A 20,196-nucleotide genomic window follows, 5' to 3' on the forward strand; every position below is an offset into this window, starting at 1 on the left:
ATATTTCCAAAAGACGTAATACTTGAAAAGTCTGGGCCCATTATTTTCTCACAAACTTACAAAAATGAGTTTAATTGTAATGATGCTTTTTAGTTATCAAGCATGGGTCCGCTAGCTCAATCGGCAGAGCGTCGTGCTAATAACGCGAAGGTCGTGAGTTCGATCCTCACGTGGACCATACCCCATTCTTTTATTTATATTTCCAAAAGACGTAATACTTGAAAAGTCTGGGCCCATTATTTTCTCACAAACTTTCAAAAATGAGTTTATTTGTAATGATGTTTTTTAGTTATCAAGCATGGGTCCGCTAGCTCAATCGGCAGAGCGTCGTGCTAATAACGCGAAGGTCGTGAGTTCGATCCTCACGTGGACCATACCCCATTCTTTTATTTATATTTCCGAAAGATATAATACTTGAAAAGTCTGGGCCCATTATTTTCTCACAAACTTTCAAAAATGAGTTTAATTGTAATGATGCTTTTTAGTTATCAAGCATGGGTCCGCTAGCTCAATCGGCAGAGCGTCGTGCTAATAACGCGAAGGTCGTAAGTTCGATCCTCACGTGGACCATACCCTTTCCTTTTATTGCTATTTCCAAAAGATATAATACTTGAAAAGTCTGGGCCCAATATTTTTTACAAACTTACAAAAATAAGTTTAATTGTAATGATGCTTTTTAGTTGTCGAGCATGGGTCCGCTAGCTCAATCGGCAGAGCGTCGTGCTAATAACGCGAAGGTCGTGAGTTCGATCCTCACGTGGACCATACCCCATTCTTTTATTTATATTTCCAAAAGATATAATACTTGAAAAGTCTGGGCCCATTATTTTCTCACAAACTTTCAAAAATGAGTTTAATTGTAATGATGCTTTTTAGTTATCAAGCATGGGTCCGCTAGCTCAATCGGCAGAGCGTCGTGCTAATAACGCGAAGGTCGTGAGTTCGATCCTCACGTGGACCATACCCCATTCTTTTATTTATATTTCCAAAAGACGTAATACTTGAAAAGTCTGGGCCCATTATTTTCTCACAAACTTACAAAAATGAGTTTAATTGTAATGATGCTTTTTAGTTATCAAGCATGGGTCCGCTAGCTCAATCGGCAGAGCGTCGTGCTAATAACGCGAAGGTCGTGAGTTCGATCCTCACGTGGACCATACCCCATTCTTTTATTTATATTTCCAAAAGACGTAATACTTGAAAAGTCTGGGCCCATTATTTTCTCACAAACTTTCAAAAATGAGTTTATTTGTAATGATGTTTTTTAGTTATCAAGCATGGGTCCGCTAGCTCAATCGGCAGAGCGTCGTGCTAATAACGCGAAGGTCGTGAGTTCGATCCTCACGTGGACCATACCCCATTCTTTTATTTATATTTCCGAAAGATATAATACTTGAAAAGTCTGGACCCATTATTTTCTCACAAACTTTCAAAAATGAGTTTAATTGTAATAATGCTTTTTAGTTATCAAGCATGGGTCCGCTAGCTCAATCGGCAGAGCGTCGTGCTAATAACGCGAAGGTCGTGAGTTCGATCCTCACGTGGACCATACCCTTTCCTTTTATTGCTATTTCCAAAAGATATAATACTTGAAAAGTCTGGGCCCAATATTTTTTACAAACTTACAAAAATAAGTTTAATTGTAATGATGCTTTTTAGTTGTCGAGCATGGGTCCGCTAGCTCAATCGGCAGAGCGTCGTGCTAATAACGCGAAGGTCGTGAGTTCGATCCTCACGTGGACCATACCCCATTCTTTTATTTATATTTCCAAAAGATATAATACTTGAAAAGTCTGGACCCATTATTTTTTACAAACTTACAAAAATGAGTTTAATTGTAATGATGCTTTTTAGTTATCAAGCATGGGTCCGCTAGCTCAATCGGCAGAGCGTCGTGCTAATAACGCGAAGGTCGTGAGTTCGATCCTCACGTGGACCATACCCCATTCTTTTATTTATATTTCCAAAAGATATAATACTTGAAAAGTCTGGGCCCATTATTTTCTCACAAACTTTCAAAAATGAGTTTAATTGTAATGATGCTTTTTAGTTATCAAGCATGGGTCCGCTAGCTCAATCGGCAGAGCGTCGTGCTAATAACGCGAAGGTCGTGAGTTCGATCCTCACGTGGACCATACCCCATTCTTTTATTTATATTTCCAAAAGACGTAATACTTGAAAAGTCTGGGCCCATTATTTTCTCACAAACTTACAAAAATGAGTTTAATTGTAATGATGCTTTTTAGTTATCAAGCATGGGTCCGCTAGCTCAATCGGCAGAGCGTCGTGCTAATAACGCGAAGGTCGTGAGTTCGATCCTCACGTGGACCATACCCCATTCTTTTATTTATATTTCCAAAAGACGTAATACTTGAAAAGTCTGGGCCCATTATTTTCTCACAAACTTTCAAAAATGAGTTTATTTGTAATGATGTTTTTTAGTTATCAAGCATGGGTCCGCTAGCTCAATCGGCAGAGCGTCGTGCTAATAACGCGAAGGTCGTGAGTTCGATCCTCACGTGGACCATACCCCATTCTTTTATTTATATTTCCGAAAGATATAATACTTGAAAAGTCTGGGCCCATTATTTTCTCACAAACTTTCAAAATTGAGTTTAATTGTAATGATGCTTTTTAGTTATCAAGCATGGGTCCGCTAGCTCAATCGGCAGAGCGTCGTGCTAATAACGCGAAGGTCGTGAGTTCGATCCTCACGTGGACCATACCCTTTCCTTTTATTGCTATTTCCAAAAGATATAATACTTGAAAAGTCTGGGCCCAATATTTTTTACAAACTTACAAAAATAAGTTTAATTGTAATGATGCTTTTTAGTTGTCGAGCATGGGTCCGCTAGCTCAATCGGCAGAGCGTCGTGCTAATAACGCGAAGGTCGTGAGTTCGATCCTCACGTGGACCATACCCCATTCTTTTATTTATATTTCCAAAAGATATAATACTTGAAAAGTCTGGACCCATTATTTTTTACAAACTTACAAAAATGAGTTTAATTGTAATGATGCTTTTTAGTTATCAAGCATGGGTCCGCTAGCTCAATCGGCAGAGCGTCGTGCTAATAACGCGAAGGTCGTGAGTTCGATCCTCACGTGGACCATACCCCATTCTTTTATTTATATTTCCAAAAGATATAATACTTGAAAAGTCTGGGCCCATTATTTTCTCACAAACTTTCAAAAATGAGTTTAATTGTAATGATGCTTTTTAGTTATCAAGCATGGGTCCGCTAGCTCAATCGGCAGAGCGTCGTGCTAATAACGCGAAGGTCGTGATTTCGATCCTCACGTGGACCATACCCCATTCTTTTATTTATATTTCCAAAAGACGTAATACTTGAAAAGTCTGGGCCCATTATTTTCTCACAAACTTACAAAAATGAGTTTAATTGTAATGATGCTTTTTAGTTATCAAGCATGGGTCCGCTAGCTCAATCGGCAGAGCGTCGTGCTAATAACGCGAAGGTCGTGAGTTCGATCCTCACGTGGACCATACCCCATTCTTTTATTTATATTTCCAAAAGACGTAATACTTGAAAAGTCTGGGCCCATTATTTTCTCACAAACTTTCAAAAATGAGTTTATTTGTAATGATGTTTTTTAGTTATCAAGCATGGGTCCGCTAGCTCAATCGGCAGAGCGTCGTGCTAATAACGCGAAGGTCGTGAGTTCGATCCTCACGTGGACCATACCCCATTCTTTTATTTATATTTCCGAAAGATATAATACTTGAAAAGTCTGGGCCCATTATTTTCTCACAAACTTTCAAAATTGAGTTTAATTGTAATGATGCTTTTTAGTTATCAAGCATGGGTCCGCTAGCTCAATCGGCAGAGCGTCGTGCTAATAACGCGAAGGTCGTGAGTTCGATCCTCACGTGGACCATACCCTTTCCTTTTATTGCTATTTCCAAAAGATATAATACTTGAAAAGTCTGGGCCCAATATTTTTTACAAACTTACAAAAATAAGTTTAATTGTAATGATGCTTTTTAGTTGTCGAGCATGGGTCCGCTAGCTCAATCGGCAGAGCGTCGTGCTAATAACGCGAAGGTCGTGAGTTCGATCCTCACGTGGACCATACCCCATTCTTTTATTTATATTTCCAAAAGATATAATACTTGAAAAGTCTGGACCCATTATTTTTTACAAACTTACAAAAATGAGTTTAATTGTAATGATGCTTTTTAGTTATCAAGCATGGGTCCGCTAGCTCAATCGGCAGAGCGTCGTGCTAATAACGCGAAGGTCGTGAGTTCGATCCTCACGTGGACCATACCCCATTCTTTTATTTATATTTCCAAAAGATATAATACTTGAAAAGTCTGGGCCCATTATTTTCTCACAAACTTTCAAAAATGAGTTTAATTGTAATGATGCTTTTTAGTTATCAAGCATGGGTCCGCTAGCTCAATCGGCAGAGCGTCGTGCTAATAACGCGAAGGTCGTGAGTTCGATCCTCACGTGGACCATACCCTTTCCTTTTATTGCTATTTCCAAAAGATATAATACTTGAAAAGTCTGGGCCCAATATTTTTTACAAACTTACAAAAATAAGTTTAATTGTAATGATGCTTTTTAGTTGTCGAGCATGGGTCCGCTAGCTCAATCGGCAGAGCGTCGTGCTAATAACGCGAAGGTCGTGAGTTCGATCCTCACGTGGACCATACCCCATTCTTTTATTTATATTTCCAAAAGATATAATACTTGAAAAGTCTGGACCCATTATTTTTTACAAACTTACAAAAATGAGTTTAATTGTAATGATGCTTTTTAGTTATCAAGCATGGGTCCGCTAGCTCAATCGGCAGAGCGTCGTGCTAATAACGCGAAGGTCGTGAGTTCGATCCTCACGTGGACCATACCCCATTCTTTTATTTATATTTCCAAAAGATATAATACTTGAAAAGTCTGGGCCCATTATTTTCTCACAAACTTTCAAAAATGAGTTTAATTGTAATGATGCTTTTTAGTTATCAAGCATGGGTCCGCTAGCTCAATCGGCAGAGCGTCGTGCTAATAACGCGAAGGTCGTGATTTCGATCCTCACGTGGACCATACCCCATTCTTTTATTTATATTTCCAAAAGACGTAATACTTGAAAAGTCTGGGCCCATTATTTTCTCACAAACTTACAAAAATGAGTTTAATTGTAATGATGCTTTTTAGTTATCAAGCATGGGTCCGCTAGCTCAATCGGCAGAGCGTCGTGCTAATAACGCGAAGGTCGTGAGTTCGATCCTCACGTGGACCATACCCCATTCTTTTATTTATATTTCCAAAAGACGTAATACTTGAAAAGTCTGGGCCCATTATTTTCTCACAAACTTTCAAAAATGAGTTTATTTGTAATGATGTTTTTTAGTTATCAAGCATGGGTCCGCTAGCTCAATCGGCAGAGCGTCGTGCTAATAACGCGAAGGTCGTGAGTTCGATCCTCACGTGGACCATACCCCATTCTTTTATTTATATTTCCGAAAGATATAATACTTGAAAAGTCTGGGCCCATTATTTTCTCACAAACTTTCAAAATTGAGTTTAATTGTAATGATGCTTTTTAGTTATCAAGCATGGGTCCGCTAGCTCAATCGGCAGAGCGTCGTGCTAATAACGCGAAGGTCGTGAGTTCGATCCTCACGTGGACCATACCCTTTCCTTTTATTGCTATTTCCAAAAGATATAATACTTGAAAAGTCTGGGCCCAATATTTTTTACAAACTTACAAAAATAAGTTTAATTGTAATGATGCTTTTTAGTTGTCGAGCATGGGTCCGCTAGCTCAATCGGCAGAGCGTCGTGCTAATAACGCGAAGGTCGTGAGTTCGATCCTCACGTGGACCATACCCCATTCTTTTATTTATATTTCCAAAAGATATAATACTTGAAAAGTCTGGACCCATTATTTTTTACAAACTTACAAAAATGAGTTTAATTGTAATGATGCTTTTTAGTTATCAAGCATGGGTCCGCTAGCTCAATCGGCAGAGCGTCGTGCTAATAACGCGAAGGTCGTGAGTTCGATCCTCACGTGGACCATACCCCATTCTTTTATTTATATTTCCAAAAGATATAATACTTGAAAAGTCTGGGCCCATTATTTTCTCACAAACTTTCAAAAATGAGTTTAATTGTAATGATGCTTTTTAGTTATCAAGCATGGGTCCGCTAGCTCAATCGGCAGAGCGTCGTGCTAATAACGCGAAGGTCGTGATTTCGATCCTCACGTGGACCATACCCCATTCTTTTATTTATATTTCCAAAAGACGTAATACTTGAAAAGTCTGGGCCCATTATTTTCTCACAAACTTACAAAAATGAGTTTAATTGTAATGATGCTTTTTAGTTATCAAGCATGGGTCCGCTAGCTCAATCGGCAGAGCGTCGTGCTAATAACGCGAAGGTCGTGAGTTCGATCCTCACGTGGACCATACCCCATTCTTTTATTTATATTTCCAAAAGACGTAATACTTGAAAAGTCTGGGCCCATTATTTTCTCACAAACTTTCAAAAATGAGTTTATTTGTAATGATGTTTTTTAGTTATCAAGCATGGGTCCGCTAGCTCAATCGGCAGAGCGTCGTGCTAATAACGCGAAGGTCGTGAGTTCGATCCTCACGTGGACCATACCCCATTCTTTTATTTATATTTCCGAAAGATATAATACTTGAAAAGTCTGGGCCCATTATTTTCTCACAAACTTTCAAAAATGAGTTTAATTGTAATGATGCTTTTTAGTTATCAAGCATGGGTCCGCTAGCTCAATCGGCAGAGCGTCGTGCTAATAACGCGAAGGTCGTGAGTTCGATTCTCACGTGGACCATACCCTTTCCTTTTATTGCTATTTCCAAAAGATATAATACTTGAAAAGTCTGGGCCCAATATTTTTTTACAAACTTACAAAAATAAGTTTAATTGTAATGATGCTTTTTAGTTGTCGAGCATGGGTCCGCTAGCTCAATCGGTAGAGCGTCGTGCTAATAACGCGAAGGTCGTGAGTTCGATCCTCACGTGGACCATACCCCATTCTTTTATTTATATTTCCAAAAGATATAATACTTGAAAAGTCTGGCCCCATTATTTTCTCACAAACTTTCAAAAATGAGTTTATTAGTAATGATGCTTTTTAGTTATCAAGCATGGGTCCGCTAGCTCAATCGGCAGAGCGTCGTGCTAATAACGCGAAGGTCGTGAGTTCGATCCTCACGTGGACCATACCCCATTCCTTTTATTTATATTTCCAAAAGGTAATAATACAGGCGCGCCTGGAGCAGTTGGGGATTTTTTTTTTTTTTTTTTTTTTTTTTTTTTTTTTTGGGGGGGGGGGGGGGGGTAACCATTCCAGGTGGCTCACCATCCAGGGGCAATGACTTTATGAGAAAATACGATTTTTAGGGGGAAGGGGGGGGGGGCAAAAAAATATCTGAATCACCACCAATCTTACATATTTAATTACTGTCAGATGAGCATCCAATGGCCCTCTTTAGGCCCCTTGGTGTGGTCTAAAGGGCGTAGCCCCTGTACGCTCAGGGGTTTTAGGCATTTAATTACGAGATGAGCATATTTTGATACCTCATTTGTGACTTTGGCAGGTCGCTCATTTTGTTCTCTCTTTTAATCTTTTGCTCTTTAACATCCATTTTCAAAAAAGTTCGGGGGCGCTGGAGCCCCCGAGTCCCGACGTTCTCTAGGCCCTAACACGAAAGCTTCTAAATAAACATATTATTTCGCCTGATTGTACATTAGGGAATTTGTGATTTTCCAACAAACGCATAAAAAGGTACGATTTTATTTATATATTTCTAAAAGGTATAATACTTGAAAAATCTGGGCCCATTATTTTTTACAAACTTACAAAAATGAGTTGAATTGTAATGATGCTTTTTAGTTGTCGAGCATGGGTCCGCTAGCTCAATCGGCAGAGCGTCGTGCTAATAACGCGAAGGTCGTGAGTTCGATCCTCACGTGGACCATACCCATTCTTTTATTTATATTTCCAAAAGATATAATACTTGAAAAGTCTGGGCCCATTATTTTCTCACAAACTTACAAAAATAAGTTTAATTGTAATGATGTTTTTCAGTTGTCGAGTATGGGTCCGCTAGCTCAATCGGCAGAGCGTCGTGCTAATAACGCGAAGGTCGTGAGTTCGATCCTCACGTGGACCATACCCCATTCCTTTTATTTATATTTCCAAAACGTAATAATACAGGCGCGCCGGGAGCAGTTGGGGTATTGGAGGGGGGGGGCAACCATTCCAGGGGGTTCATCTTCCAGGGGCAATGGCTTAATGAGCAAATACGTCTTTTTTTTGGGGGGGGGGGGAGGGGGGTGGAGGGGGGGGGGGGCAAAAGAAATATCTGAATCACTACCACCCATACATATTTTATATTTAATCAGACAAATAAGACAAGCAGAATACAACAGTATGAAATAAATCGGGCCAAAATAAGAAAGCTATGTGTGTTTGAAATATGAGATCACTTAATTTAAAATTGGCAGTTTAATCAGTGGATTGTGACGTAGTCGCGGATAACTCTCCCGTTTTTTGTGGTGTACACAAATATCATTAATTTATGTTTTTCTCTCAATTGCCATGTTTTTTGGGACACTCATCAAAATATATTATGGTTGGCATATTAGCTTAGGTCCTCTAAAGAGAACAGATCCTGCTGAGTCATATATCTGTAAAAAAAAAAGAATTTTAAAACTTTTTGTGTGTTGGAACAAATGGAAAAGTTGTTTACAAAAACATTACATTGACATTACCGATTCTGACAATTTGAAGTCCTATACGTGCAGTCAGATTTTCTTTTCCTCTTCATTTTCCCCTCCGCTCCCTCTCTCTCTATCTCTCTTTCATTATGTTCCTCTTCTCTCCCCCTCTATATCTCTATCTCTCTTTCATAATTTGCACTCCTCCTCTCTTTCTTTCGAACCCTCCTTTCCACCCCCTCTCTCTTTTCAAATGTCTATCTTTCGGCAAAATAACTCTACGTCTTTTCATCTCCCTCTTTTACTTCTACATGGATAATGATGATAAAAATAACAATAACGCTACTACTATATTATATCAATGAAACTACTAATAATGGCAATGATGATAGTCTTGTTTACCCTGGATAACCTCATCAGTATGAACACCGTTCTCCTTGAGGGCCCTACATTCATGTTATAAAGCCTACATCTCTCACCATCTCACCCCTCCCTTCTCTCTCACTGTCTCTCTCTCTCTCTCTCTTTCTCTCTCTCTATCTCTCTCTCTCTCTCTCTTTCTTCAATTTACCGCGCTTCGGCATAATTGCATACTATATGACTATTCTTTATGAAACGTTTATTTCAATTTTTGTCTTCCTATTCACGTTCAGAAAATTCTCTCCAGGCTCCCACCCCTATCAAACTTGGCACAACGTCAAAATAAAATCAATACAATCAATAGATGCAGAGCAGAATTCAGAACAATGGTACAATCAACAGTGAGATCGATGTAGTGGTAAACGTCTTCAAAATGGCGTAGTATGTGTGAGGGTGGGTGTGTGCGTGTGGGTGGGTGTGGTGAAGTGACCTTACCATTTCCTCGTACAGGCATCCTTCACAGAATTCAAAGGAAAGAATTTTGTTTGGCCTTGAAATGGAGGCCTTTGTTGTTTATGTTAACAGAAGTGAAAGTACAACACAAGGTCATGAAATAAGTAGGCTAGTAACACGTAAAATGTATCATGTCAATTTTTGTGTGTAATTCTATTCTCCATTTTCTTGATGTTTTTACTTTAGGGTGCCTAAAATTCAAGAATAAAATTGAATCATGAAATTAAATCCTGTCATTTTATTAGCATTATCATTACTATCATCACCACCACCACCCTCCTCCTCATCATATTCACCATCCCAATTGTTATCATCTGATCATCATCATCATCATCATAACTACCATCATCATCATCTTTACCACCCCGTCACAATATTGATCATAACCATCACCATCATCATTACCACCACCATCATCACCATCACCACTATCACCATAATCATGATTATATCATCATCTTCACCACTACCACCACCATCATCATCAAAAACACCACCACTACCATCACCATCGTTGCACCACCACCACCACCAGCATAGTTACAAATATCTGAGAGCAATAAATGCACAAACTTCAACTTGTTTATATTTCACTTGGTTTATTTTAAAGATACTTTGAGATGCAACAGCACATTGTATTATCTCATATAGACCTACCCTTGTTTGTTTGGCAGTAGGCCAACTTCTCTTTCAAATTAATAGAAAGTCGTAAGAAAAATCACAGATTTCACTTCTACATTTCTTTCTCATAGCATTTTACTCTGCATGAGACAAAATATTATTATTATTCACCCCTAGTAAGTATATGTACTAAAGGCAAATAAATCAATAGTTGTATATACTCAATAAAGCTCTGTATTTACAAATCATATATACATGTATATATACATACACACACACCCATTATACATTATACAATGGTAATAACTTGTATCATTACCGGTATTACACTTTAGTGAGTTGAATAACAAAGTACTTTCAATAAAAAATAAACATAATCTTAGCATGCACAGTCGTATCTTCCAAAACAAGACAAAATTATGTGAACTAAAACAGATTTTTTAGGCATGCTGTAAATGATATAACAGTTAAAGCTCCAAGACAAAGGCCTTTGTTGAACAAAACAATTTTTAGTTGTTTTTGTTTCAAAGTTTGAAATTGATGTCAAGGTCATACTACAGCAGAATGTTCCTTGTTTCAAATAAATCCATAAAACACATACATCAAGGACAGCTTATTTCAGCATTCCATTACAATTTAGCAAATTTGGCAAATACACATCATAAAATCCAACCTTTTGTTGTCTACATCTTAACGGTACTACATGTACATGTACCCTGTTTCTGCAGGCAATGGGTTAAGAAAATTGCTCAATTCTCACTTTAACACTGACATAATTAGAGTTTTCTCTACAAGGCCCTGTAAGCCCTAAATTGTACACCCCTTACTACTGGGGACCGCACTACTGGTACCTCAATCACACCCAGGTCCACGGTCACACCCCAAACCAACCCATTTTGGGGGCCATGTGGGGATAACATCATTGTTTGCTCCAGGGGTCTGTTGTTGGTCCTGTGTTGCTCTCAGGTATATGGCTGGGGGTATTAACCTGTATGGTGTTAATGATTGACTCCCTGAATCCCTGGTCTACCTTAAATTCAAGTGTTTGCACTTATTCGATCCATGTACATATTACAATCAACACGGGTTTGTCCCGGCCCTCCAAACAGTCTTTTGCAATGTTACCAGGATGCGCATGAAATGTCTGAATAACCTGTTTTTCAATTTCCAACAATGGAATAATGCGATCAGCATATTTACATTGTATAACAGCAACTAAAGCTTTGAATGTGGGTTAAAGCACGGACCTTGGTTAAAGGTTACCAAATCGAATAAAAGCTAACCCCTCTCCTCGCCATATGCTGATAAACTATACAACTAACGTAGTGGGGCGTGAAGACAAATGACACCAACCTAAAAATATGATTGTTCTTTTGTTATATAAGTTGGTTAGTTGCACGCTATGCCGTCCACGGTTCAGTTAAGCTTACCATCAGTGAGGGAATAAGGAGGGAAATACAATTTTGATTGACTTGCTTTCTTGTAACAAACAATTCACTGCATCAATAGTTTTGCAGACCTAAACAACATTTGCTTTTCTTTTTCAGCTTTGGGAGTAAATAGTTCCAGACCTTGGGCGAGCAAACAATGTACACAGTTATATTGTTCAGTTGTTTTTTTACATGTCCCTGCAAAAGTTTCATGCTCTAGATCTCAGAGCGGACAAATTTGCTGGAAAAAATGTTAATGCAGTAAAACTTTACAAACTACCAGTGCCATTTTAGTACCAGGAGGTCTTACTATAATGATGTACAACTCAGACTCAGAACCTAAGAATCAAAGAAATGTGTTCAATGTTGTTTTCACAGAATTCAACCCATAGATAAACAATGTAATAATAGAAATTTCACATTTACAAAGTTAAGGAAGTTTGAAAGGAGCTCATACAAAGTCTTTTTATACTGACATGATTGATATCAATACATGCACATGTTTTAATGGCATCTACCTTACTTCCTTCACATATACCACGCACATCACCACTGTCCCATATCATTTAATTCTTTGCTATGGTGATGATTTTGAGCATCTGTCTCATAAATAACTACATATATCACAGATTTTTTTTCCACCATGCTGTGTTTTGTTAAGCATGAGCTAAAATAACAGAAAGGGTCAGTCACATGTGAACATGCCCCTCAAAAAATCTTTAATGTAGAAAAATATGACAGATGGTTAACGTTTTACATCATCACTTTTCATGTACATGTACATGTACCGGAACAGAAATGTATTACCAGTTTAACATGGACAAAATACATTAAGATAAATTCAGTATGGTTTTCTCATATCGGTGGCAAGAGAATGGAGGCGGAACAGATGATTATTATATCAGCACAAACAGACACACCTCAATCTTAACATATGAACTCCACATCTGTAATGTAAGATTAGAGATACGCCAAGTGTATTCTATTCCTACAACTAACAATGATAATGACTTTAACACATGTGTCACGGGACGTTCTGTATGCATGCTAACTAGTTCATAAATAGCACAAACACTTAGAAGTTCATCGATGAGCATATGCTGCAATGGCAATCCACTTCATATTAAAAAAAAAACACTCAGCACTGACTTGAATGCTATAACATGCTTGCATAATCATTAATAGCAGCAAATATTCAGCAGCGAGAAACGATTAGGGACAGAAATGGCATTAATATAGGAGAAAAATTACAATTTTATACTTTGAAGTTTGAAAATCAGAATGGGACAAATGGCATTGTAAGAGGAACAGATGCCAGACACATGGATTTCTACTTCTATCTCCACCTTCAAAAGACCTGATAACAGATTTATTCTGACATTTAAATGCTCCCTGGAACTGGTGGTTCGATGATAACAAGTTGCGGTTATGTAGATTTAATCTCATCTGAAGTAGTTAAAGCACTAGGCAAATATTTGAACAAAGTTAACAATTATAGAATCGTGCGACTCTAAGATGAACTCATAAGAGAGTTCATACACCTTGCAGTATTAACCACAATTTGATAATGAAAAAATCGTTATCACTCTGTGAATTACATCAGACGTTTGTTCCCTTACTTATTTTTCGCCTGTTTTTCCTTCAAGTATGAATAGCAAGTACATTGTACAATTAAAGATTTGATAACAATACACTTGTTAATGTTATCTTTGTAAAGAACCACAAAAGATGCTTTTAATGTCCTATTTGCATATATATATTTTCCAAAGTCATATTATGCAGCGAAAGAACCATCACTTGACAAAACACTATACCAGTACAAGTATCTTTGGATTTTCAGAATTAAAAAAAAGAAGTCCAGTCAGCAGCTTTCTGCAGCATTACAAGCACTCACAAATACTGGATCTTTGTCGAAACCAGTCAGAATATTCAATTTTGTAATTCTATGCCTCCCTGGTGTACAGAAAGAGGAGGAATTTTAGCCCAACTGTGAGCCTTTTCAATGATATCTCTGATGAATGTTATTTTGACCTATGGGGTCAAAAGAATCACATGCATGGAAACCTTATACATGAATTCATACATTAAAGGAATCACACGCATGAAAACCTATACTTGAATTCAAACATTAAAGGAATCAGACGCATGGAAACTATATACATGAATTCATACATTAAAGGAATCACGTGCATGGAACCTTATACATGAATTCATACATTAAAGGGCTGTGCTGTTTGTAATGCATCATACATGTGTAGGAAAATGCTTGCCTGAAACTAAATTTCAAAGGCGGCAAAGAAATACTGCAACTTCTGTAAGAGCATATTATATTAGCATTTGTACATGTACATTTATGCTGCACGCTTGTGGGAAAATTTCTGTGTGAATCATCAAAACTAATCTGGCATTTTTGCAAGATGGCAGTAATTCCAGAGAATGCATTAAAGTTAGCATGGACCTAAATATGAGTGGGTGGATACTGGATAGAGGGAATGAAATTTTGCAAGCGAGCCTTGAACCTGTGACCCATCAATCGACCCACTGGGTCTCATCATATCATCTCCTGCAATCATTCCTGAACTAGACACTTGGGAGGAAATCTGTCACTTGCCAACGGGGCAAAATTTAAAGGCATGTATATCACAGCTGCAGTAGGCATACAAATCTAATCATCTACAATATACATGTAGCTTTTAATAGTGAATATACGCATGGACCTATAATCTCAATCCGCTGGCTTTGGGGGCAATAGATCTTCCATACATCCTAATGTATAGACGTACTTGACGTGATTTTTTATAATACCAGTATAAATAAATTGAATTGAATTGAAATTGATGATCAACCAACAACAAGGCATAGGCATGCATGTACAATGTACAGGTACCTGTAGAAGTGCACAATCTAAAAAATGCATTTTTGAGGTTTAATTGCCAATTAACTCTGGAAGTGGAAAGTTTTGAAAAGAGCTCTAGACTGGTATTGGTAAAAGGAAATGGAAAAGGACATAACATTGCAATGTGGAAATTCCACTTTTAGCGAAGAAAAAGAGGGAACAAAGTGAACAAAGGGTAATCCACAATGTGAAATACAGGCCAATTCCCCCTTTTCCCCATTAAAGCAAAATTACATTTTACTATAACTTGGGAAACAAAACAGCCATAAATCTAAGCTATCGTGAATTTTATGACTGAACAAACAAAACCTGGTATAATTTTCAGGACCAAAGCTTATTTTGATCACTTTCTCTTCAAGGACTTTACAATTAGTCATGATATCTTTTTAAATCTCTTTCTTCCACTCCTACTTTGCTTGATATCAAGGTACCTGCCCTATTGAGACTCCTATCGTAATACTACGACAATGAGCCAGGTTCAGCTTTTTTTTTAGGGTCACTCGTCTAAAGACTAATATAATAGCATGAATCTCTAGTACTGTAGGTTTGTAAGAAGCTGACAAAACAGCTTACAAAACAGTCTAGGTAACACAATGCTTAGTAGGAACTGCATGCATACATGGTACGACTGTCTGACCTTTAACCCCAGCTCTAACATGTGCATATAACAGGTGAACCTATTTATTATAATAAACTGTGGAAATGAACTTAAGAGTTGTAATTAAGTTGAGAAAATGTACAGGAGCCAGAGGCCTATATTTCAAAATTAGACCCATTGGCTATTTACTTTCTGAACAATTTAATGTTTTCTCTTGACAACTAAAAACTTGCCAGACATAGCAACAACCAATGCATGCAAAGTGGATTTCACCTGCACCATACATCATAATTAACAGGTGAACTCATTAGTTGGCAACCATGAGTTCTAATGAGAAACATGTATAAACTGATTTACATGTACAATAAAGTACCAGGTCTACACATGTGGATGTATTATAAAAGCCTGGAGAAAAGTAAGGAAAATACAAGGGCAGACTAGCATGCTTAGAAAGCATGGTTACTGACCTCTTGGGCTGAGGTCAAGGAGGTCAACCAGGGCAGGGAAGCCTGTAATAAAGCTCCCTGGAGTTTACAGTCTCCTGTTCAAATAACCGGAAATGGTCTGGAGCCTTTGTTCACCTGCTACAATACTGTAGGTCCATGCCCTGTATCTATGGAGTATGGACACGTGTTCAATAGTTGTACTGTAGCATGTTTGGATGAATTAGTTTTGATAAGTCCACAATCTAGGATTAGACATGTACACTCACACTGCTTTGAATAATCACCCAATTCATGATAGATACAAATGTAATGTACATCTTAATGTTATGTGTAATCTATATCTACTACAAATATTATTTCCAGGGCACACATGTATATTCACCAATCCAGGCAACAAATTGTTGTATTTCAGTAATTTCACAGCAATGCATATAGCATTTTGAGCCTTGGTATCTCAAGTGTTATTGCTTTTTTACACCGAGCAACAAAATTACTCCCCCCCCCCCCCAAAAAAAAAAAACAGAAAAATTATGAACTACAAACACATTCAACCACTAAAAAACCAAATGCGGTAGGCAATTTTTACTCAAAAGCTATAGGAAAAGTTTAAAACTTTTAAACATGCTTGGGAACAAAGTGTGAGAGAATTTAAATATCCATTACACAAGTAATAACCTACATCATTCAGTTAGTGTGTAGGAGGTCAGCTACCAGATTGAGAATTTGATCTGTTAGGGGGAAGCAGTCAGCAGGAAACCTTCACGCCCACAGCCGCCCGGGCCAGGCCGGGATTGTATATTTTTAGCAGTCATTCCTTTTGTTCATGAATCATACACGAAACTCCAGTGCACATTGTATTGACAACATTTGTGAGCTTTACGAGCCTTCTTCTTTCTTACAATAGGGATTCAGGGAGAATGCAAACATTGCACTCAAACTCTGTCACCATTATCCCCCATAATATGAAATAAAATGATTCATACACCATGTAGTTATAAAAGATCAGTAAAATAAACATCCCTTTACAAACAGAGTAATGACTCATCTCGTTCATGAAACTTCTAAGTTCAAGGTAACCGTATGACTACGTCATGAATTTGACCTGTGAAATTCGACCGACATGTTGTCTGCGACCCTGCCTACAACATAAGCCCGGAAGTAAGCGTTCTTTACCCTGTTGAACCCCTCAACTCGAAAAGTTTAGAAGTGGAAGCAGGGTGCCTCATCGAATTAGTCCTACAGAAGGCCAGTGGATACTGAAGGAAACGTGAGAATGATTCATAGCACTTCATAGTTATAGGGGAATGCTCCCCTTACCCAAAGCCAATGTCAAAATGATGTTTGTGTCCGCTAGCTGACAGCCAGCTGGGGGCTATGTGCCAAGTATGCAGAGATATATTTTGTTTCAGAGGTTAAGGAGGGGTGGGGGAACAGCATAAAAATACAAGAACAGTCAGCATCATGTTATGGATGTGACACATAAATTACATGTAGTATAGCACAACTACAGGGATGTACCCACTGCATAAATCAACTTTATCACACTGGTGTGATGAAATAGCTGGCATTTGGTAAACATTCTTACAAGGTGAATAAAGTTCATCCTGCCAATCATTTACACTTTTTTTTTATAGAGATTTAAAAAGTTTACCACAAAACTGTTTTACCCTGTGACATAGAGCAGGATAGAGTTTTAGACACAGATTTATTGCACAATATAAAGCACATATGTTGCTTGCCAATGATTTTTGTAATAAGTTACGTGTACAAATTTCTATGTGCATGAAAAAGTTTTGTAGCTGCTTTCATATTTGGAAGACTTTCTTTATGATACAACCCAATGCTTTTGTACATTTGTACATGCACACTTTACAACTAACCATAAACATTTTTGGAAGAAAAACAAGAGAGTCAATATATTTCAATACATGTAGGCCTACATTATTTTCACTTCCAAAATATATGATATCATCTCTTTGAAGTCATTCTTGAAGTCGATACCTAGAAAATATTCAAACCATTTTGTTCTTCCTATAATATGTCAATTCTATTTCATCAATATGTAGCCATTGAAATTTTCTGCAATCAAGTTGTATTTAATTGTAGAATTGACGTCCTCACTCTCTAGTAGCAGACTAGTACACAACAAATTTGAAGACTGAAGAGGTATGTACCATCTTTCATTCATTCCCAAAGCTCCAGGTCTTTGGATTTCTGGCAGGTGCTCTCGCTCTCATCAGCATACCTCAGGCAAACATACTGCTGCTCTGGAGTCAGGTCATGGACCACAAAGAAATAGAGGTAGTTGCACATGGTCCACTTGGTACTGAAGAGAGCAAAGCGAGGCGTGTCCCTAAGACCGACTCCCAAGTCCTCCGCAAGGACCCCCATGTAGGCATCCTCGACCGGGAATGGGTGATGGAACAACGTCCGTCTGGCGACCCGTTGGACCACATCGGAGGAGAGTAGGTACCCTATTCCGCTGGCATACGGTGGGTAAGAATCTCTTGGGTAGTCCTTCCAGGAAACGTACCACTTGCTGTCAGGATCTCGCACCACCTCCTGACTCCTCATCTTGTGGCCGACGTACAAGTTTGTCATTTGATGATTATACCTCATGAGAAACTCCACCAGAATTTTAGTGTTGACAAAGCAATCGTCATCTGTCTTCAGAACAAACTGGGATCGGCAAGACTCGGCTGCCCACGTCATCCCATGCTGGACTTTATAAGTGAGGTTCCGATAACTATCAACATAATCTCCTATCAGGATATCCTTGTGCTTTTCACTTTCTGCTTCAATCTGTTCATTCAACATAGGAGAGGTTTTGCCTATTAAAAACACAGTCTTGAAATGTGTTGTATTCAAGACTTTAGGGTCTCTGTATCGTGCCCATGTATTTCTTATGGCTGTTCTCCTTTTGATGTTTTCAGGTGCTGATGTGACGATTAACAGGAGAAGAGGATTAACCGAACAATCTGGGCCTGGGCTAAACACATCCACATATTGTTTCACATCCCATTCGGGTTTCATAAACTGCTCAGCTGCATCGGTGCCTTGTTCCCACTGAAGTTTGTGTCGACCAATCACCGCCACTCTATCATCCAATGTTGGTAACGTTCTTGAGATCCCATGACCGTTGTCGAGGTCGATGCTCATCCGGAACCGGTCGTCCTGGAAGATTTCAGTGTCTATGACGGCAAGTAGGAGCAGGAGGGATATGCTAAAGCCGGTAGCGACCAAAACCGAAGTTGTCCCAAGAAGCTTCATGAATAATATTCTCAGGATTCGCAAGAGAATTGGTGACATGTTCAAATGGATAGGCATTTTGTCCAAATCTTGTGAATGGCAAGTCACTCACTGTTGTTCCATTCTTTCATTAAAGAATCATATTGAGAAGCGATTTGATCCACATGGATAATTAAATAATAATATTGTTCCAACAAACAGCACTGAGTCTGAGAACTCTAGATCCAATCATTTAGTTCAAAAAAGTTTTCAACAAATTCAGTCAGAGTTGCTGGGCATCAGCTTGAAAACGGCTCCATGTAACGTGGCAGTAAAAATGTACTAATGCTGGACTCAGCATTCAGGGAATCAATCCTCTGCGATTTACCCAGTGCTATCATTCCCCAGTTCGCCGGGCTCACTCACTATGCCTGGCCTTGTCCCCTGTACGAAGCACCATCAGGCGATTGGCTGGAACTGCCAGTGCATCTATGCATAGATCTACCACTCACTAGGCCTACACTTTGTTTACTTTTTGACCAGCAAAATAAGCACGATATCTGACTCCGAGTCTGAGACGGAGAATGCGAACTGGTTGTCGGCTGGGAAACAGGGAATTTCGTTCTCTCCTTATCCCTTTTCGCTACGCAAAAAAATCTCTTTACAGATCACGAGGAGAATAGTCCGTCACGTTCTAAAGGAAAAACAAAACATATCAATTCGCATGCGAAGCTTCTATAATATGAATGAGTGAAAGCATTATAGTTGGCGAGGAGAATGCGGTCGGTAGTATTCATGATGTAAATTCGACACAACTTCGCTTTCTTCCCTGATTGGCCATGCGGAGAGGCTTGGCAGGGGACAATGTTGGGTCGACAAACTTTCCCGCAAAAATTTGCTGCTAGTCTAAGTCGTAAACCCTAGTGCAACGTGGTCGTAAGATTTATACCATTCTTTCTACGATTTCTAAGCCTTTCTTGAAATAAAGGAAAAAATGGTGACAATATGTAAAAAAAGAACGCAATTATTCGATTGTCAAGAAAGATATTTTTCTAAAAAAACTCCAATAAAACACCCTATCTGTAATATGATTATGCTTTCAGCATATTAATCAACGTAAAACATAATAACCAACGTTAAATCTAAGAAAAAGGGGATGCAATGGTATATTTTAACATCATGCTTTCAATGGGTATAATCTGAACGACATTCTTGTCCTAAAATATTGCTAATTTATGCTGTATCAGCGGGTGCCAATATTACGATAATCGAAAGGCTGGACGTTTCAAGGATACCATACTCCAAGAGCGAGTATCCAAGGTGAACAAACTTTTCATTACGTAGCTTACAAAAGCAGACCATGATTTATTTGTTGCAAATT

General features: G+C 38.4%; 1 protein-coding gene and 35 non-coding genes across 36 annotated transcripts; 35 read left to right on the forward strand and 1 right to left on the reverse strand.

Annotated features, from left to right (window-relative positions):
- The first annotated feature begins 105 nt into the window (after window positions 1-105).
- On the forward strand, window positions 106-178 carry TRNAI-AAU. The gene has a single exon. It is a non-coding gene; the product is annotated as a tRNA-Ile (tRNA).
- Window positions 179-301: 123 nt separating this feature from the next.
- TRNAI-AAU lies at window positions 302-374 on the forward strand. Its single transcript has one exon. It is a non-coding gene; the product is annotated as a tRNA-Ile (tRNA).
- Window positions 375-692: 318 nt separating this feature from the next.
- Window positions 693-765, forward strand: TRNAI-AAU. Its single transcript has one exon. It is a non-coding gene; the product is annotated as a tRNA-Ile (tRNA).
- Window positions 766-888: 123 nt separating this feature from the next.
- Window positions 889-961, forward strand: TRNAI-AAU. The gene has a single exon. It is a non-coding gene; the product is annotated as a tRNA-Ile (tRNA).
- A 123-nt stretch (window positions 962-1,084) lies between these two features.
- TRNAI-AAU lies at window positions 1,085-1,157 on the forward strand. The gene has a single exon. It is a non-coding gene; the product is annotated as a tRNA-Ile (tRNA).
- A 123-nt stretch (window positions 1,158-1,280) lies between these two features.
- On the forward strand, window positions 1,281-1,353 carry TRNAI-AAU. The gene has a single exon. It is a non-coding gene; the product is annotated as a tRNA-Ile (tRNA).
- A 123-nt stretch (window positions 1,354-1,476) lies between these two features.
- On the forward strand, window positions 1,477-1,549 carry TRNAI-AAU. Its single transcript has one exon. It is a non-coding gene; the product is annotated as a tRNA-Ile (tRNA).
- A 122-nt stretch (window positions 1,550-1,671) lies between these two features.
- On the forward strand, window positions 1,672-1,744 carry TRNAI-AAU. Its single transcript has one exon. It is a non-coding gene; the product is annotated as a tRNA-Ile (tRNA).
- A 122-nt stretch (window positions 1,745-1,866) lies between these two features.
- TRNAI-AAU lies at window positions 1,867-1,939 on the forward strand. The gene has a single exon. It is a non-coding gene; the product is annotated as a tRNA-Ile (tRNA).
- A 123-nt stretch (window positions 1,940-2,062) lies between these two features.
- On the forward strand, window positions 2,063-2,135 carry TRNAI-AAU. The gene has a single exon. It is a non-coding gene; the product is annotated as a tRNA-Ile (tRNA).
- A 123-nt stretch (window positions 2,136-2,258) lies between these two features.
- Window positions 2,259-2,331, forward strand: TRNAI-AAU. The gene has a single exon. It is a non-coding gene; the product is annotated as a tRNA-Ile (tRNA).
- Window positions 2,332-2,454: 123 nt separating this feature from the next.
- TRNAI-AAU lies at window positions 2,455-2,527 on the forward strand. The gene has a single exon. It is a non-coding gene; the product is annotated as a tRNA-Ile (tRNA).
- A 123-nt stretch (window positions 2,528-2,650) lies between these two features.
- TRNAI-AAU lies at window positions 2,651-2,723 on the forward strand. The gene has a single exon. It is a non-coding gene; the product is annotated as a tRNA-Ile (tRNA).
- Window positions 2,724-2,845: 122 nt separating this feature from the next.
- TRNAI-AAU lies at window positions 2,846-2,918 on the forward strand. The gene has a single exon. It is a non-coding gene; the product is annotated as a tRNA-Ile (tRNA).
- Window positions 2,919-3,040: 122 nt separating this feature from the next.
- TRNAI-AAU lies at window positions 3,041-3,113 on the forward strand. The gene has a single exon. It is a non-coding gene; the product is annotated as a tRNA-Ile (tRNA).
- A 319-nt stretch (window positions 3,114-3,432) lies between these two features.
- TRNAI-AAU lies at window positions 3,433-3,505 on the forward strand. Its single transcript has one exon. It is a non-coding gene; the product is annotated as a tRNA-Ile (tRNA).
- Window positions 3,506-3,628: 123 nt separating this feature from the next.
- Window positions 3,629-3,701, forward strand: TRNAI-AAU. The gene has a single exon. It is a non-coding gene; the product is annotated as a tRNA-Ile (tRNA).
- Window positions 3,702-3,824: 123 nt separating this feature from the next.
- Window positions 3,825-3,897, forward strand: TRNAI-AAU. Its single transcript has one exon. It is a non-coding gene; the product is annotated as a tRNA-Ile (tRNA).
- A 122-nt stretch (window positions 3,898-4,019) lies between these two features.
- Window positions 4,020-4,092, forward strand: TRNAI-AAU. Its single transcript has one exon. It is a non-coding gene; the product is annotated as a tRNA-Ile (tRNA).
- Window positions 4,093-4,214: 122 nt separating this feature from the next.
- Window positions 4,215-4,287, forward strand: TRNAI-AAU. The gene has a single exon. It is a non-coding gene; the product is annotated as a tRNA-Ile (tRNA).
- Window positions 4,288-4,410: 123 nt separating this feature from the next.
- On the forward strand, window positions 4,411-4,483 carry TRNAI-AAU. Its single transcript has one exon. It is a non-coding gene; the product is annotated as a tRNA-Ile (tRNA).
- A 122-nt stretch (window positions 4,484-4,605) lies between these two features.
- TRNAI-AAU lies at window positions 4,606-4,678 on the forward strand. Its single transcript has one exon. It is a non-coding gene; the product is annotated as a tRNA-Ile (tRNA).
- Window positions 4,679-4,800: 122 nt separating this feature from the next.
- TRNAI-AAU lies at window positions 4,801-4,873 on the forward strand. The gene has a single exon. It is a non-coding gene; the product is annotated as a tRNA-Ile (tRNA).
- A 319-nt stretch (window positions 4,874-5,192) lies between these two features.
- TRNAI-AAU lies at window positions 5,193-5,265 on the forward strand. The gene has a single exon. It is a non-coding gene; the product is annotated as a tRNA-Ile (tRNA).
- A 123-nt stretch (window positions 5,266-5,388) lies between these two features.
- On the forward strand, window positions 5,389-5,461 carry TRNAI-AAU. Its single transcript has one exon. It is a non-coding gene; the product is annotated as a tRNA-Ile (tRNA).
- Window positions 5,462-5,584: 123 nt separating this feature from the next.
- Window positions 5,585-5,657, forward strand: TRNAI-AAU. The gene has a single exon. It is a non-coding gene; the product is annotated as a tRNA-Ile (tRNA).
- Window positions 5,658-5,779: 122 nt separating this feature from the next.
- On the forward strand, window positions 5,780-5,852 carry TRNAI-AAU. Its single transcript has one exon. It is a non-coding gene; the product is annotated as a tRNA-Ile (tRNA).
- Window positions 5,853-5,974: 122 nt separating this feature from the next.
- Window positions 5,975-6,047, forward strand: TRNAI-AAU. The gene has a single exon. It is a non-coding gene; the product is annotated as a tRNA-Ile (tRNA).
- Window positions 6,048-6,366: 319 nt separating this feature from the next.
- Window positions 6,367-6,439, forward strand: TRNAI-AAU. The gene has a single exon. It is a non-coding gene; the product is annotated as a tRNA-Ile (tRNA).
- Window positions 6,440-6,562: 123 nt separating this feature from the next.
- Window positions 6,563-6,635, forward strand: TRNAI-AAU. The gene has a single exon. It is a non-coding gene; the product is annotated as a tRNA-Ile (tRNA).
- A 123-nt stretch (window positions 6,636-6,758) lies between these two features.
- Window positions 6,759-6,831, forward strand: TRNAI-AAU. Its single transcript has one exon. It is a non-coding gene; the product is annotated as a tRNA-Ile (tRNA).
- A 123-nt stretch (window positions 6,832-6,954) lies between these two features.
- On the forward strand, window positions 6,955-7,027 carry TRNAI-AAU. The gene has a single exon. It is a non-coding gene; the product is annotated as a tRNA-Ile (tRNA).
- A 123-nt stretch (window positions 7,028-7,150) lies between these two features.
- On the forward strand, window positions 7,151-7,223 carry TRNAI-AAU. The gene has a single exon. It is a non-coding gene; the product is annotated as a tRNA-Ile (tRNA).
- A 685-nt stretch (window positions 7,224-7,908) lies between these two features.
- Window positions 7,909-7,981, forward strand: TRNAI-AAU. Its single transcript has one exon. It is a non-coding gene; the product is annotated as a tRNA-Ile (tRNA).
- Window positions 7,982-8,103: 122 nt separating this feature from the next.
- On the forward strand, window positions 8,104-8,176 carry TRNAI-AAU. The gene has a single exon. It is a non-coding gene; the product is annotated as a tRNA-Ile (tRNA).
- An 8,042-nt stretch (window positions 8,177-16,218) lies between these two features.
- On the reverse strand, window positions 16,219-19,563 carry LOC100889735 (beta-1,3-galactosyltransferase 5). The gene has a single exon (XM_003724366.3). The coding sequence runs from the start codon at window positions 18,912-18,914 to the stop codon at window positions 17,772-17,774; it is 1,143 nt and encodes a 380-aa protein (XP_003724414.2). The 5' UTR covers window positions 18,915-19,563; the 3' UTR covers window positions 16,219-17,771.
- Between the last annotated feature and the right edge of the window lie 633 nt (window positions 19,564-20,196).

The sequence above is a fragment of the Strongylocentrotus purpuratus genome, unplaced genomic scaffold, assembly GCF_000002235.5.
Source record: "Strongylocentrotus purpuratus isolate Spur 01 unplaced genomic scaffold, Spur_5.0 spur5_scaffold_3, whole genome shotgun sequence".
NCBI lineage: Eukaryota > Metazoa > Echinodermata > Echinoidea > Camarodonta > Strongylocentrotidae > Strongylocentrotus > Strongylocentrotus purpuratus.